General features: G+C 50.3%; 6 protein-coding genes across 6 annotated transcripts; 5 read left to right on the plus strand and 1 right to left on the minus strand.

Moving 5' to 3' along the window:
• Window positions 1-648: 648 nt before the first annotated feature.
• On the minus strand, window positions 649-3,087 carry N7473_012086 (ATP-dependent RNA helicase SUV3; the record flags this gene model as incomplete). Its single annotated transcript, XM_057158025.1, has 2 exons — window positions 649-1,738; window positions 1,793-3,087. The coding sequence occupies 2 exons, from the start codon at window positions 3,085-3,087 to the stop codon at window positions 649-651; spliced, it is 2,385 nt and encodes a 794-aa protein (XP_057003875.1).
• Window positions 3,088-3,526: 439 nt separating this feature from the next.
• N7473_012087 (Sec1 family protein) lies at window positions 3,527-6,002 on the plus strand (the record flags this gene model as incomplete). The annotated part of the gene is made up of 7 exons (XM_057158026.1): window positions 3,527-3,560; window positions 3,627-3,664; window positions 3,730-3,817; window positions 3,879-4,025; window positions 4,083-4,285; window positions 4,348-4,814; window positions 4,880-6,002. The coding sequence occupies 7 exons, from the start codon at window positions 3,527-3,529 to the stop codon at window positions 6,000-6,002; spliced, it is 2,100 nt and encodes a 699-aa protein (XP_057003876.1).
• A 526-nt stretch (window positions 6,003-6,528) lies between these two features.
• On the plus strand, window positions 6,529-10,123 carry N7473_012088 (NPA1/URB1 family protein; the record flags this gene model as incomplete). Its single annotated transcript, XM_057158027.1, has 5 exons — window positions 6,529-6,673; window positions 6,731-8,515; window positions 8,571-9,364; window positions 9,418-9,744; window positions 9,803-10,123. 5 exons carry the CDS (start codon window positions 6,529-6,531, stop codon window positions 10,121-10,123), a joined length of 3,372 nt encoding a protein of 1,123 aa, XP_057003877.1.
• Window positions 10,124-10,416: 293 nt separating this feature from the next.
• On the plus strand, window positions 10,417-11,043 carry N7473_012089 (uncharacterized protein; the record flags this gene model as incomplete). Its single annotated transcript, XM_057158028.1, has 2 exons — window positions 10,417-10,961; window positions 11,010-11,043. The coding sequence occupies 2 exons, from the start codon at window positions 10,417-10,419 to the stop codon at window positions 11,041-11,043; spliced, it is 579 nt and encodes a 192-aa protein (XP_057003878.1).
• A 458-nt stretch (window positions 11,044-11,501) lies between these two features.
• Window positions 11,502-11,971, plus strand: N7473_012090 (uncharacterized protein; the record flags this gene model as incomplete). The annotated part of the gene is made up of 2 exons (XM_057158029.1): window positions 11,502-11,809; window positions 11,950-11,971. The coding sequence occupies 2 exons, from the start codon at window positions 11,502-11,504 to the stop codon at window positions 11,969-11,971; spliced, it is 330 nt and encodes a 109-aa protein (XP_057003879.1).
• A 1,035-nt stretch (window positions 11,972-13,006) lies between these two features.
• Window positions 13,007-15,481, plus strand: N7473_012091 (uncharacterized protein; the record flags this gene model as incomplete). The annotated part of the gene is made up of 3 exons (XM_057158030.1): window positions 13,007-13,101; window positions 13,180-13,310; window positions 13,404-15,481. The coding sequence occupies 3 exons, from the start codon at window positions 13,007-13,009 to the stop codon at window positions 15,479-15,481; spliced, it is 2,304 nt and encodes a 767-aa protein (XP_057003880.1).
• Window positions 15,482-16,966: the final 1,485 nt, after the last annotated feature.

Here is a 16,966-nt window from a genome sequence, read left to right on the forward strand (position 1 = left end):
AAAATAGTGGTGTATCGTGTATCGTTGTTTTAGCAAGTCCCCTAAGCTGCCTGTCTACACCAAAGATGGTTTTCGAAAACAGCCACTACAAGACCCTTCCCTCTGACGTTAAACTACCGGACGAGCATATTTGCATGCTAAATAAAGATTTATTATCTACCACTCGTAAAAACGACGAATGGAAAGAGGACTTCAACGCCAGAGGCGACGGCCTTAGTACCTGCGTCCATAAGGGCCCCGTGCCAATTATCTACGCATAGGGCCTCCTGGGTTACCATATTGCTGTTCGCCGGCGGCGCTAAAGTCCTCTGTCCATTTCCATTTACCCTCCTTGATGGAAAGATCAACGCATGTCTAATTAGTCCGTTTCTCTAGTTTCTAGAGGATCTCCTAATTAGAAGATAGTAATACAGTTACTACGCTCAACCCTAACTAGGTGTGTATCGTGTGGTTAGGATCTTGTATCATCGTTTTAGCAATTCCCGGGACTCCCGAGAATGCTTAAATCGTTTTACTTTAATCTTGCTTGACTTCACTAGTCCAGGAATTTTGAGACTACTGATTATAAAAGTGGTGGAGTGAGTGTTCCGTGGTCGGAGAGGATGTCAGGTTATGTACAATTAATATACAAGTGTTGTTACAGTTTCTTCAGTCATGCTGAGAGACTTGACTCGATGGCCAAGATCCTTCGGCCTTCGAAGCCTTTCTCGAGTCTTCGACGAGGTCGTCCTCCGGGAGGTCATCTTTGAAGGCATCGCCGGAGCTTTCTTCCACTGGACTTTCGTCCAACATTTCACCACCCGATGAAGTTGGTTGGCTGTCGGCAGACTCGTCTTTCGACAGGTCTACTTGCATTGGCGCTTCCCCTTCACCGTGAGGAGACATGAGATCTTCATCAGAAATGATGCGCATCTGATCAAGATTCTGCTTCTGCAGCGCGATCTGACGCTTGAGGGAAGCATTTCTTCGCAACTTCTTGTTAGCCGAGAATTCGGTCAATGCTCGAATCATCCTCTCTTCAACAAGCTCTTTCACATGGGCCGCAAGAGTCCGGTCCGTAAAGATGCCCCCAAACCGGAAGCTCAGCCACGAGTACAAAATGATGGCTTTGTGTAGACTCTCTAGCGCATGCAAATAGTCCTTGTTTCCAGAGACTCCCTGTTCAAGAATCTCAAGATCGAGACTGGGAATGTCCAGTAACCGACCACGCGTATTTTCGGCGACACAGTCGGCAAAGGCCCCACAAATCATGCGAGACGATTGATCCTTGGTTTCCATGGGTGCAGCTATGAGCGTGAGCTGGTCATGAATCCGCAATCCCTCCACAGTATCAACAATCCCCGCATTGTCCAACTGACTGTCTGAGTCGCACATAAAGAATAATGGGTCGACTTGAGCGATTTCCATCAGCCGCTTGATGAGGTACTCCAAGGGTACACTCCTTGGGAAATAAGCTGCAAACTTTTGGAAGACAAAGTCAGGCGGCCAAATTCCCGCAGCCCGAAGCGGCGGGGGTTCCGTGTTCATTGCTTGCTGGATATAAGGAAGGTCGACTTCTTCAATGCAAGTGACCAAGCCAATATTAGGCTCAGAGGAGTCTTCTGAGCTATTCTGGGCATTTGCCGGGCGATAACGACCAGCACGCCCGCCGATCTGTTTGATCTCGGGTACCGATAGACGTTGCAGGCCATGTGGTGTACGTTTGATAAGTGTCTCGAAGATGACACGCTTGCAGCTCCTGTTATGGGGTCAGTGAAGCTCAAGCAGGGCGGGCCATTGCGGAGTAACTTACAAGTTCAATCCCATGCCAATCGCATCACTTGCAACAAGAAAATCGTAGTCATTATCTGGATCGTTGAATAGACTGGCCTGCTGAGTCCGAATCTCGGCTGGGAGACCACCATAGACAATAGCCACACGGCGCCCAGTCAACTTCTCAATGTCTGCTTTCAGAGCATGAATACCAACCCGGGAAAAAGAGACTATGCAGTCGCCTTTCTCAAGTTTGTTCAAGTTGCCCCTTAAACTATGGGGCATCACCTCGAGAGGATTGAGCCGCTCATAGCGATGAATCTCCAGATTATCGCCCGTGAGAGCGCACAATTCGCGAATGAGTGGCACAGCACGTGTTTCGCCACAGAGATGCAACTCTTTGACCTGCGCTCCAAGTACAGCTCGAGTCCATGCCCAGCCTCGCTTAGGATTGGCAATCATCTGAATCTCGTCAATGACTCCAACATCGAACTCGCGTCCCATGCCGACCATTTCCACCGTGTTGCTGATGATGCGGGGAGTTTCTCCATTTTCTGGTAGCTTGACATCATCTCCTGTCACCAAACTGACGGGGACTCCCTTATCCTTGAAGCGATGGTATACCTCCTGCGCCAACAGTCTTAATGGTCCTGCATAGAAACCGGACTTGCAATCTTCCAGCCTTTTCAATGCGTGGTAAGTCTTTCCGGAATTCGTCGGGCCGACATGTAGATGGACCGTCCGTTGGATCGAGCGTGCGCGAGGGTACCACTCTGCGGGATATCGGAAATCGGCCACTTCTCGCTGTCCTTCCAAATTCGGGGTCGAGTATAACGCAGTCATGCTATCAGCGTAAAGAATATATTCCAGTTCATCTCGAAGACCCTGTTCTCCCGATCGCAAATAAGACTTTTGCAGCGCCACTTTGATCCGACGATAGGGGCTTCCTGTGCCTGGTTTCTCAGTCACTTTGGCTTCCTCTATGCGACAGGCATTGATCATCTGGCGCTCGAATTGGCCCCATGTTTCTGGAAGCTGGCCTGTATTCTGTAGTCTGTATTTTATATCACGTAGAGCCGTCTCCACCACTCGGGTGAAATCTCGCGTCGCCGCAATATCCTGTCGGACAGATTGTCGAGGTGTAGAGGGCTTTTTCTTTAAGGATTGGCCGAAGACACCATTGCTGCTATCCTCGCGTGGATTGGCCTTCGGCTTTTGATTCCGCTTCGATCGTTGAAGTACCGGAGTCGTCGTGAAATGTCGTTCAGCAGGCCGAGTCAGTGACCTCAAGGCCCAGAAGAGTGAGCGGCTGCCTCTGCCGGTCCATGACTGCATTTCCTGCACGCTGGGAGCGTTGGCCAACAAGGATGGGAGGAACGATTGACGTCAATAGCCACGATCAGGGGGTGCCCAACGATAGAAAGAGGGATTGGACAAGGGATAACGACGGGCAGAGCCACGAGACAGGCGGGTTTCAGCGCGGTTTCAAAGAAAAATGAATCAGAGTTGCGCAAGTTGCTTATCGGGGATGAGTTCCCTGGCGCGCCACCCGGAGATCCACTTCTTCCCTGTCGAAGCTCCCCCCAATGGTGGGGAACCCTCTCCTACCAATATCCTGCCAATATACCTCCTACGACCACCACTACGGGCCACCTAAGTCCCTTGTGCACCGCCTCGGATCGCCTGTCTTGGGTTCTGGCGCATTTGACTGTCCTTTCCCAGTCATCTTTGTCGGCCCCGTCTGCAGTACCAGTCCCGTGGGCTGCCCGCCAACATGGGCTCCTCCATCATCGGCATCCAGCGCGACAGTACGTGGCCTTGTTTGAATGACTCTCCCTAGCGACGGCGACTGACTTCGTTCTGCCTCTATATAGTTATCCTCAACACGATCCGCAATGTCGTCGGCAATGACGTGGGTTGCATTCCCTCCCCTCCCCCTACTACAACGGACACTGATGACCGCCACCTTCCGTACAGTGGAAAGTTTTGGTGGTGGATGAGGCCAGCCGAAAGCTGATCAACAGCGCTGTGAAAGACGAAGAGATCCTGAACCTCAATGTGTCCAGTGAGCGAGACCCCGACCCTCCGGCGCAACGGTAGGCCTGCTAAACCACATCACCCCGCAGACATCGAACAAATCGAGAACCGCCGGCAGCCCAACCCGGACATGAGCGCGCTGTACATACTGTCGCCACAGTCATGGATTGTCGACTGTTTGATGGCCGACTTTGAGGTCGGACGATATAAGAAGGCATACTTGGTTTGGACCTCCTGTGCGTGTTGGCGAGATGGAGCCTCCGTGGAGTGCTGGTAGCTGACGAGGTTTACAGTCCTCGACCCCCAGCAGCGTCAACGTCTCGATCGATCTGAAATTGCCCGGAATCACATCGCTGACTACCGGATCTTGAACATCGACTTCTACCCTCGAGAATCACACCTGGTCACTTTGCGGGATCCATGGAGCTTCCCGGTGCTGTTCCACCCAGGCTGCAATGGATTGGTCCGCAAACACCTCGAAGAATTGGCTCAAAAGGTAATGAGCTCTATAAATTAGTTATTTTCTTTGTGAGCGCCCGTATACTGATCATGTTGAAGATTGTCTCGCTTTGCGCCTGCTTGGGCGAGTATCCTGTGATCCGGTATTACCGCCCTCGTGCCCCGACTCATGAAGCTGGTGTGCTTTGCTCCCACCTCGCCCGTTTCGTCCAAAGTGAATTAGACCAATTTGCGCAATTTCAGCGTGACTTCCCTCCTCCATCGAACCGACCTCGTGGAGTGTTACTTATTGTTGACCGTTCTATGGACGTTTTCGCGCCACTCCTCCATGAATTCACATACGGGGCCATGGTGTTCGATTTGTTGCCGGTCAAGGATGGAGAAAAGATCACATATAAGACTCTACTCAATCAAGGCAAGCCCAACGAGGAGCTAAAAGAGATGGAGATTGGCGAGCACGACAAGGTCTGGGTAGACTATCGACACATGCACATGAAAGATGTGCTTGAGAAACTTGGTGATGATTTTGCCAGATTCAGAGCAGCGAATCCACAATTTGCAGAAGAGTGGGTCTCCTCGCAGCGGGTCATCTTCTTGATTTGTGTTTTTTGACTAATAGTTGGATCTACAGTAACGAGAAGCTCACCGTGAACACGATCCGGGACATGTTGGTTGGCCTGAATGAATTCACAGAAGGCAAGGACGCTTACACGCTGCATTTGAATATGGCAGAGGAGTGTATGAAATTCTTCCAGGAGCGTAAGCTCATCGAAGTCAGTTCCATTGAACAGTCTTTTGCAACCGGACTCGATGAGAATTTCAAGAAGGCCAAAAACTTGGCAGCGCAGCTCGTTCAACTTCTGGATGATGAATCAGTCATCCCTCTGGATCGACTGAGATTGATCCTATTGTATATTATTTACCGTGGCGGTTTACTCGGCGGTGACATCCGAAAGCTAATGGCACATGCCCAGCTTCCAGGCCAAGACGGCCAGGTAATTGCCAATCTGGAGCTTCTAGGAGTTCGCGTGGAGAAACCACTCAAAGACGAAAAGCCGCCGGTGCAGCCCCTGTTCAACCGCAAGAACCCAGGTTCGGAGTCGGAAGAACTCAGCCTGGCCCGCTATGATTTGAATCTCAAACAGATGCTTGAGGAGCAAATCAAGGGCACGTTGGACCAGACGACTTTCCCTTTCACGAGACCTCACACCGAAACTGATAGCGCAATGGCCGCCCAGGAGACACTCTCCCAGCAAGCCTCTTTGCGCAGTGCTAAACCAACCTGGGCGCGCACTCGCGCTGTTGATCAGCCGCGCCAGCGCATGATTGTCTTCATGGCTGGTGGCGCCACCCACTCTGAGGCTCGCGCTTGTTACGAGGTCTCACAGGCGTACAACCGGGATGTGTTCCTAGCCACCACTCACATGCTAACTCCATCACTCTTCATACGTCAAGTCCGGGATCTCAGTGTTGACAAACGCCGTTTGGACCTTCCCGCAGACCGGCCTAAGCCTACTGCCCCTGCTCATCTATTTGAGAAGAACACGCCTTCACCTCCCCCTCCTCAGCCACAAAAGAAGGCTGTGCCCCCACCCAATCTCAACCCCCCTGTAGCCCCGGGGGACATGATGGCGAATCTGTCTCTGAATAACGGATCGACACCTCCGCCTAGTGGGAAGCTCAGCAAGAAGGACAAAGATAAGAAGGATAAGGACAAGAAAGACAAGGACAAGAAGTACCGGTTCTTCAAATAGCTAGCTAGCAGAATCGTTCAACCTCAAGTTTACATTAGACTTGATCCCCAGATTCGAGGTTTTGTAAATACTATGGATTGGAATATGTGCGATGTTGGATTTCATTCGATATCTATCGGTTTTAGCTGCTACACCGGACAGTAGTTCCCAATTTCCTAAATGCGCCTCTGATACATGGGGGTCACTGTGCTTTTATATCTGCACCCTGAGAGTAGAGAAATATATATTTTGTACCTAGTAGGCCTCCGGAACATCTCAGATGGGAAATGATAGAATTTTTTGATCAATCTTGGACTAGGCCCCTCTAGCATCAGTCTTCACTACGAAAAACAGCCCTACGAATTAAAAAGGGAACTCTTGACAGGTTGTTACAAGCGTGGCTGTCTATGGGATCCACGTTTAAAGCTGAAGGGATTTGCGGAGTGGCGCCAGCCAATCAGCGCGCGTAAAATCTCGATGGCATCGGAACATCAAGACTCTGAAAAAAAAAATAATACCGTCGTCACCAACGCAACACCACAATAAAATGGCGCACATTGCCGAGCATCCCTCTAGGGCGAAGCGCAGAAAGCTCGATGATGAACAGACCAGCGAGGATGTGAATTTTACTTCTCCTTCCCAACTGCGCGAGCTCCTGCTTTTCCAGCAGAACGCTCTAACTGCCAAGCAAGGTGAGTTCTGGCCCTTGAAACCGATGCAGGGCGACCACTTAATTCAGGACTGCACAGGCATTCTAAAATTCAAGGAGTTTCTGGTGTCAATTGGTCAGACCGAAAAGGAGAGTGACAAGACTCAGAAGCTTCGTGTTCTGAAGGGCTATTGCGATAAGCAAATTACTCCTGGCAAAGAGGAAGACACCTCCGTCTGCTTTCCGGATCTCATCCAGACCTGGGGCTTTGCTGATAGCAACAATAATGAGCCTCTACTAACCAACATTCCCTCTGTATTGGCGATCTTCTTGAAGACTATCTCCCGCCAACTTGAATTCCGGGAATTCGGAGTCGCTTTGTGTAAGCACCTGCTGCAGAAGGACCAGCTCAGACTTTTCAACCGTGGTTTGACGGCAACAAAGACGAAGGAGCATCTAATCTCTCCATGCTTGCGTCTTCTCACCGAAATTGTCACGTATGACGGCGGCGCTGTCGCTCGCAAACTGTATCTCACCCGTTATATTACCTTCAAGCGACTCGAAATCTTCTTGACACCTAACAAGCTGCAGCTTGAGGCTGCAGAGGATGATGCACCGAAGTCGACACTCCGAAGAAATGCTCTGAAGTATCTCCTTGCCAACCTGAGAGTCCAACAAACTTTGGAGAAGAGCGACATCATCGAGCAGCCGAAACTTACTCGAGCGCTGCTTGAACACGCCCGGAAAGACGCTCGGGCGGATGCTCTGGAGATTATCAAGGCAGTTGAGCGAGATATTGTGCAAGACGAATCATTGCCCCGCAAATCCAAGAGCAAGTTCTTCAATCGTTGGAACCTGGAGAAGTTGGTGACGCTCTACGGCTATGACCGCGAGTCTGATGAGCCTAATCCCGAAGGGACAGTGATTGCCAATGAGATCCACCGGGTCCTAATGAATATTTGCAAGACCTCTGGTCTCGGCGTTCTACTCCCAGAGACGGGCTGGTACCCAATTGGAACTGATCCCGAGACTCTGCCAATCGATGATGATGAAAGTATCGAATTGGGTCTCGACTCGCCTATTCACGTCGACAAGTACCGGGAGTCTATCCCTGTGCGAAACAACTCCCTGTCTCACCTGATTCAATGCCTTCGCCCAGATGTGGACAGTCTGCAAATCGAGTTGCTGGTCACCATCTTCAAGGCCGCCCCTGAGTTGATCGCCGACTTTTTCACTAAAAAGACCATGTTCACGGCAGACCCCAAGGCCACCCCCTCATGGATGGCCGAGTCTGCTTTCCTCTTCTCAACGGTGCAGCTACCCGTGCCCACAAACTGTGGCTGGAAGGACAAGCAGCCGGCCCTGCCGCCTCCCGTGTCCATCGTCATCGAGAATGTTCTTCCTCGCCCTATGAGCCAGAAAATCATGACCCGGTGCTTGAATCAGAACGCTGAGATTATTACATTGTTCGCAGTGCGAATTTTGACCCTCTCGTTCAAAAAATTGCGGGCTGTTCTGAAGATCTTCCGAGCCGATCATGGGCAAGCCCAGCTGTTCTGGAACCAGGCTTCTTCCAAGCTGCTCGCTGAGTTCTCTCGCCGAATTCCAGCCGTCAAAGATACGATCCTTCTGTTCCGCCGAACTACCAAGGAGGACTTGCAACAGCAAGAGGCTGTTGCTGAGCTCTTGGCGTGTTACTACGAAGTAATGCCCGATATTGCGTTGGAGGAGAACTTTGATGTGTCCTTGGTACTGGTGGATGTTTTGAAGCGTCTCGAAGAACCCAAGCTCAGCGCTGATGACTCTGAGATGCTCCTAAGCCAGTTGCAGAGTGTCCTCCAGATCGCACAGCAGTCTGCCTCAATGAGGTGGTGGCAGAAGCCAGGTATGCAGTCTTTCCTAATAGTTATATGTGAATTTATCAACTAACCCTCTTGCAGCATCTATGCAATACTCGCCCTTTACCTCGATTCTCAAGGTTCTTGTGGAAACCTCGGACAAGGACTCTGCGCGCCGCATTTCTTCTCTGCTAAGGTCTGTTCTTGCGGACAATTCCGTCTTGCAGAACCTACCGCAGTCATTCAACGCCCTCCTGTCTAGTCTTGAAGATTCCGAATCCGAGACACTGCATAAACAGTTGGTTTTCATTGACAATTGCGTGTCCCGAGTCGCGAAGAAGCCTGTCCACTATCTAGACCTGATCGGGTCCACGTCCCAAGACGAAGCTGCTACCAGCCCTCTTGTCGCAGCCATCGTCGAACAATGGCCTTTCGTCGTCAAGGCCGGCGATGAATCTGCTGAAATAGCTACTGGAGCCTGGATTGCCAAGTTACTTGCGCACCTGAAACAGGCTGGAGAAAACTCCGCTGCCTTGAAGGCTGCTCGTGACACTTTGGTTGAAGCTACTGAGACGAAGAAGACCCGATCCCTGATCAAGAAAAGTTTCAAGGGACAAGAAGACATTGATGACGAAGACAAAATGGATGTTGACTCTGAGCCGGTGGCCCCGACCTCGTCCGCCAAGACCGCAACAGTGGATCTCGATGAGATCTTCGGCTTCCTGCCCACTGAAGGTACCACACATAACGCACTGCACAGGTGGGAGAGAGAAGACCTCGAGCAAGCTGTTGAACAAGGGCGTATTGCTGAGCTGATGCTTTGTTTGTGCTCGGAGCACGAGGAAGTTCGGAGACAGGCATTTGCCAAGATCGCTCGGTTTATGGGCCAGCTGAAGGTAGGCACGAACATCCTTGAAAAAACTGGAGCTTTTGCTGACTTTACATTCAGGAATCCAAATATGGGGAGTGGCGTACTGTATATACCCTCACGGGTGAGCTTCTTGAGACTGTCAATCAAATCGGTCTTGGGGAGCCTATTCCCTGGATCATCGGCGAATGCGCGGCCAACTGCCTGAACATCCTCACTCATCCCTTGCACAAGGTGTATGGAAAGGTCAACAAATTCTTGCAGAAAGCTCCCGTATGGGAAGTGGAGAAGATCCCATCCTACTGGATTGACAAGGTCTTCCTCAATGAGCCTGAGCTGGACGATGGCTACTTTGACGAGATTGACTGGTTGCTGGGACTATTCGTTAAGGGTCTCCGCACTAAGGCCGTATGTACTTGAGATATATGCCCATTCCACATTCACAATCACTAACCATTTTTAACAGGATATGGAAATCTACAGACGTGCGAATGTTTTCGAACGCATTCTCTCACTCTACCAGTCACCGACTCTTAGCGAGGCAGCCCGACGAAAGATTCTGCATATAATCTACCGAGCTGCGCAAGTGGGCGGCAGTACTACTTTGATTACCCGCGCAGCGGTCATCAGCTGGATTCAAGTCCAAGTTGCGGAGGCGGATGCGAAAGAAGTGGCATTGCTTGCGGCCTTGGCACGGACTTTGTATGAGACATCTGACCGCGAGCGTGTCGATGCATGGAGCGCTGGAACTGTCGAGCATGCCTTGAAGGAGATCTCGCAAGCATAAGATTGAAGAATTCTTGTACAATAATTTCCCTACTGCCAATGCCAGGCAAAAAGATGACTAGATTACTTATGTTGGCTCTATTTCCAGATTTGGCGTCCGATGGCGAATTCGGGTATGACATCTATGGATCATTTTCCTTCTTTCCCTATTTCATCGGTTACTATTCCGATTTGATTATCACGAGCCAGATTGCAATGGTACAAAATATAGTAGTCATCAACAAGCATTTTAATCCCTAAGAATATTCATCAATTTCCCCCGTGTTCAAGATCGCAAACTTGTGTTAGCCAGTCATGTCCGACCAACCTCCAAACACCAAACCCTTGACTATCATAGGCATTCTCACCGATGAAGAGATCAAGTGCCTCGAAAAAGTTTCAATAATCGAGTCTGCCGCCCCTGACTCAAGAGATGGAGGCACCTGCACAGTCACGATGACCCGTCTTCAGATCAAGCCATCACAGCTACTATCTACTCCAGTCCCAAACCAAGACGACGACCAGGCAGGGACACTCTGGAAAATAAAAGTTCCTCTGGCAAAGGAAAGCCCCCCGGTCCTCGAATTTCTCGGCTTCACACCGTCCGCCGCAAGCGAGCTCTGGTCGGGCTACACTCGCCAATTGTCCACCGCGCTGAAGCCTCTCAAATTGATGGCCTATCTATGTGAACACATCAGTCTTCTACAGACCCCATTGTGTCGGGAAATGGATATCTATAAAGCCCTGGTGCTTGTTGGTATCGATAGAGGGATCATGCGAAATCTTTTCAATCCTACGTATTCTGGGAAGTTCAAATCGAAGAGCCTATATAATTGGGTGGAGCATGCTCTTTGGGACAGGTATACCAGGATCCAGAATTTGCATAAAATGCTCAAACATCGTGCTAGGTGGCTTAATGAGTGGGAACATATTCTTGATTGAAATCGTTGTTCTCCGATTTTGTTGTTCATACCCTGGGATGTGCTACTTGATAATCTCGACTTTGACTTTAAGGCTTCCTGTTCAAATTTCAGGAATAATCGGAGTGAGAATAAACCATCTTCAGAGAGACTCCCAGTCTTCATGTAAGAGAATAATTGCCTTAAAGTATCATTAGTCTTGGTGTTTCAATAATAGATAGTTATTGGGTAGCCATCTTATGATACAAGCTCATTGAGTTTTTGAGAGCCAGGTAAAGGAGAACCCGTACCTAGGAACGCCCACGTATCTATCTGTGTCTTAGAAAGGAAATATGAAGGGAATTATTGTTCGTTTTTACCACGTCATTCTTTGTCCTCGACTACCAAACAAGCTTATCCGAAGCTCTAGCATGACAGATCACTGAAAATGCAAGAGAATCCCCTCCCATCTTCTGCGTTTACTATCGAAGACACGAAATAATGCAATGCACACGCACAAAAGAATCCCAGTTCCCACTAGAACTGATCGAAGAAGTTCACAGGGCACACGAAGAAGCTGCCGAAGAGGATACATCTTCGCAAGATATTGAACCATATGTCTTTGTTGTCGTCCACGAAAAGCAGGGGCGCGAGGAATCAGAATTCATAATCGATGGCGTTTTCCACACACTCAACTCAGCCAATGCTCAAACGATGAATATCTTTGAGTCTCAATATCCTGACTATCCACGGTCCTGTTTCTATGCACAGGGTACTTGGCAATTAATTGGAGAGAACTCGGTCGGCTGGTATGTGTCGAGGAATGGGACATTGTCTTTATAAATCCATGATCATCGGGGGAATACTTGTCGAATTTATGCAGAAAAGCATTATGTCGAGTGATATGAAAGAGACACTAGGTATCTTAATTGACTTCAACCTTCTCTAGGTTTGGAATTGCTTGGACCTAGCATGACTGTACTGCTGGAGCTGGAGAGTTTGATGCATATCTGCAGTTTGTAGTATCATCTTGGACACAGCTGCAACAGTGACTTCATTAGAATAGATTTACATGATAAAAATGGTACATGAAGGAAATAGAGAAACCAACCGAAGGGCATATAGGGAATATTGAGAAGGTTTCCCTAGCATGGGAAATTGTTAAGAGGGTGCCCGATTGGTGTGCATAGAGAACCTAATGGCACAGCCAGGTATGCTTCGATTTCCTCCTGCTCAAATTATTTTGGGTAATTTGAATTATCTTTCGAGACATCCTAGCCACGGCCGATGAGATGATTTTAATGCTTTGTTGGGGGTGAAACTTAGCTACCGCTTTCAATGTGCTCAAGATCATATACACCAGAGGCTAGGTACAACAAGATGAGAATACTTTAACACACAGATATTTACCACTATGATTGGCATACGCTACGCGCTTTATTTGTGATTTTGGCTGACCTTAGCCACATAGTAAGGTTGAGCTCGTCCTGCGACGATTGCCAACTGGCCGACTTCCCCTATCAGTGCATTCGCATATCAGAGGTGGTCACGAGTGATGCCGCACACCCCTCCCTCTTCGCTTCTCCAATACCTCGCTACACACCAGATTCAAACACTTCCTTCTCCTTTCATTACCTGTCTACATTGAGTTTATCTGCCTACCACTCCGCATCGTGGTCCCGCATTCCATCGGAGTATCTCCTGGTCCAAACCAACGATCTCCCCTCCATCCTCACCGACCCCGACTCCGCCTTGAGCCTCGCCACAAAGTGGCTTACTGCTGCTTCTCCTCACTGAACGTCGCTTTCCCGACTTTCGCTTCATCCACCCCTCTGCCCTCTTCTCCTCGACTATTCCTCCTACCAACCGAATCCTGAACCTCGAACACTATTTTGACCACCATCTTGATTCGCACTCTACGATCTCCAGCCCCCGCGTGGACCAATGAGAGGACCCTGAACTCCTGTGGATAAAGATCGCACACACCATTTCCAGACCAGGCCGTCATGGCGCGACGGTACGAGATTGATGAGCTGCTCTGGCTGCGCTCATCGCCTCTCGTCGCAAAACCTCCTGGCCTACCCCCGATTGAAGAATGGATGTATGTTCACAAGTTCTCATCACCTCGACCACTCCACATCCCCACAGCAAAGACTGACCTTATTACCCCCCTCTACAGGCCTCAACCTGACCCAACGACCCAAACTAAGCAACGACCCTCGCGTGATCCTAATAACCCATCTGAGACGACTACCAACAGAAGACCCAGCTTCTTCGAAGCTCGTCATATCTCCCGTGGCTCCAATTCAGGTAGGCCTTGCTCTTGGGCTCTTTGCTACCCGATCATTGGTCAATTCGTTTACTGCAATTGAGCTTGCTAACCTTACTTGTGAAATGGTACAGAAGACATCATCCTTGGTCCGCCAAAAACTGCCTTTGCGTCATCACGAATTGGTGGGGTCGGTAAAGGGTCGTTCGATCTGACGGACCGGTCCGTGCGACCAGGCGACTCGGATGAGAAAAGTGATCGCTTCAACTTCCGAGACAAATTTTTCAAGGATAAGGACGCCCCGGAGAGAGAATTGGAACGTCGCGATGGAAAGTCTGCTGGTCTGAACGGCCGGCGCGGGGAAAGGGAGGACTGGAATGCAGGCCGTACTCCTCGTCGTGGACTTGGAGCAGATGAGCAAGACCGCAAGCTGCGCCGCAACGGCGAATTTGACCGATGGGAGAACAGAGAAAATGCCCGAGATCCAAACAATGATCGAGCAATTCGGGATCGCGATGGCCGCCCCACCCCGAAGAAGGACGCTCAGCCGGGACGAGCCAAGTTTGAAGGAAGCTGGTTCCGTGATGAGAGCGCCCAGGAGGGTGCCGATGCGGATGAGGATAAATCACAGCTACGGAATCGAGAATGGCGCCGTGATCGACATGGCGCAGACCGCGACTGGACCCGCGGTGCGAAGCTCGAGCAAGAGCCCGAGTGGCTGGATAGTAACGACCGAGATGAGCCACGACGCGCGCATACGCAAGAAGACTTCGAGCGCTGGAAGGAGAGAATGAAGGCTGGATCTGGTGCTGGTCAGCAGGCTCCAGCTCACGAAGAGAAGAGAGACTTACCCACAGAACACCACATTGCTCCTCAGCAGTCAGAGTCTCACGCTACCGACGGGGAGATTTTCAGCCACTCTGGTACTCAATTCATGCCGGATGCCTCGATGGAGCGATTCTTTGGCATGCTGGGAGACACGAAGCCTCACGTCCCCGAAGTCAGCCCTCCAATTGCTGCTGAACAAACTCCCAAGAAAGACCCTCTCGGCGCTGGCATGAGCGTCAAACCCGGAAAATCATCTCGGTTTGCTGGGCTGTTCAGTCCGCCGCCGCCCGAGAGCCCCGCAAAGGAACCAGAGCCTCAGGGACCCTCCATGGCCATGCTCTTTGGTGGGGGTAGCCCGGCCAATCCCCATGATGCCGACCAGGAAGGTTTCCAGCGCATTTTGAAGATGCTGGGAGGTGGAGGCAACCGATCCAACAATGGTACCCCTCAACAAGGCGAACCGGTTCAGCATGTGCGCCCACCCCCCATGGTGCACCCAGAGCAGCAGCCACGTGCTGTTGCCAATATGTCATCTCCGAGAGATTCTCTCCCGCCCTCGGAGTATATGAGCCCTCTTGAGCATCCCATGGCCCAAGCAGCTGGCAAAGACCCGCAGTCTCGCGAAAGAGAGCATCTGCTTCGATTGATGCAGCAGGTCCGTGTTGGACCTCCCTCGGGCCTTCCATCTCAGCAGTCACCTCCGAATGTAGGCGTGGCTCCTCCTCCTGGCCTGATGCCAGAAATGATGCCTCGTCCTCCCCCTGGCCTGGGTGCTCAAAAGACACCAACCTTCCTTGATGACCCAGCCATCGCGAACATGCAGCGACCAGACAGCGAGCAGCTCCGTCGGCGAGCTCCTAACGGACCTCCACCCATGGGGTACTTCGATGAGGTGCCATTCCCCCCTCAGGGTGGCCAGGGGCCCATGACTCCTGGTGGCTCGCGTCCTATGCAGGGCCTCAACCAACCTCCCATGCCGCTTCAGCGCCCCCCGGGACTGGACCACATGCCCCCTCCTGGCTGGGCAGGTCAACATCCTCCCCAAGGTAATGGACCTAGCCCTATGGGTCCTCCTCCTGGTATCATGCCGCCTAGCCGTGGCTTCCCGCCGGGTATGATGCCGATGCCCCCTCGTGGTCCTCCACCAGGCATGATGCCACCACCCGGATACATGGGCGGCCCGCCGCCTCCCGGTTTCCCTCACATGCCTCCTAACCCGGAGGCTATGATGGGAGTTGGCCCTGGTGGTCAAAGCCCCTTTGGTCCCGGTGGCCCCGGTCCCCAAGGCCCACCTCCTTCATCTCGACACCTACTAGAGATGTTCGGTCAGCCCAATGGCGGCGACGGCCGTGGTGGTATGATCGGCCCTGGCCAATTCAGGTAGGCTAAGCAGAGGCACGATGATCTTTCATGTCTGCTTTCACTCCACTCTTTTTTCTGCTCAATGAATTATGTGACAATCTGGGCAAATTTGTGGAGGACAGCAGGCGGCGCAAGATTTTCGTTTGTTTCAACCCAGCCTGGTTACACGGCAACGTTGCATCCTATCGAGAGATCAAAGAACGTCTTTTCGTTATTTCTTTTTCCTTGATGTATTTGCTGATGCCCATTTTCGGTACTATGATGCCTCCGCTTGATGCTGCTTTTCGATAACCCTCAGCTCTGGCTCATTCTGTGTTTTCATTTTAGCTGCACACTACCCCTTTGTGGCGGTTAACTGTTCTTATTCTCTGATGTTCTTGTATCCTCGAAATGGATGACGTTGCTGTGTATCTAGTGCTGGCTGTGAATGAGTACATTATGGAGGCGAAGAAATATGGTCGGTAGATCAGGCGATGGATCAACTGTGAAGCAAGGATCCTGAGGAGGCCAAGAGTCTCTGAGATATCTCCAGACTCTTGCACTCATTGTAAATGGCTGCACAGTTACAATCAATCCATTGCTTGATTCACAACCGGTGATGTTTGCATTCCTTGGCTATGAATCCTATGTAGAGGCGTATGTGTACAGCCTTAGTAAATTGATGCTATGCCCGAGTTCTCAAATTGAATGGCTGGTTTGTCTCCAGGCAAGGTGTCTTTTACTCGATGAAATAGCACCTCGGGGGTTCGGTGTCAGAACTGGGCAGGTTCTAGAGTGTGATAGCCTACCTTTGCCTCTTTGTGACTGTCATTCGGGACATACAACCTTTGGGCAATCAGCAGCATGGCCAGAACATGTATATCCAATAAAGGAAAGGGAGATATTCCCAGATGAGACTGAATATCTCTAAATCTGGTAAAATGATTATCTCTCCAAGAACCCATCCGGTATCGATCAGAATGATAGGCAGGACGGACCCCGGTTTTATGACACCATACCATTCTAAGGGACGGCGGTCATCTCTAACGCAGCTAATTATGTTTGTTCACGTGAAGTACTAAACTAAACCAAAATTTTTGTATGTTCAACATCCGAGATGAATATCTCAGATCGAAACATAGGGGGGTCTCTCAAGTTAAACGACGTCCATGGGGGAAGGGAAGATATTACCATAACGAAAGTAGTGCAGCGGGATCATAACAACTTCCAATGTCATATTTTTCATATATTCCCGTGCTTAATTTTTCATTCTTAAACAGGGCAGCGGGAACGTAGAGCTGTCCGTTTAGCCATCAGACGACTTTGTATCTTTGACTATTGTACTAAACGAACTATCCTATTCACGTTCTGTCTTGAATTTGCTACATAATGTGCTTATAGTCGAGTCTCTAATTAGCATGATTCCATATACCAGTGTTTACATATTTTAGTGGATTTCTAGGCTGTATGGTTTATCAAATGTTTAGTTCACTAAATTAAGCTTTCATATCGCCTCCACATCTGGCGT

The sequence above is a fragment of the Penicillium subrubescens genome (assembly GCF_028828155.1).
Source record: "Penicillium subrubescens strain IBT 31985 chromosome Unknown utg000010l_segment0_segment0, whole genome shotgun sequence".
NCBI classification, from domain to species: Eukaryota; Fungi; Ascomycota; class Eurotiomycetes; order Eurotiales; family Aspergillaceae; genus Penicillium; species Penicillium subrubescens.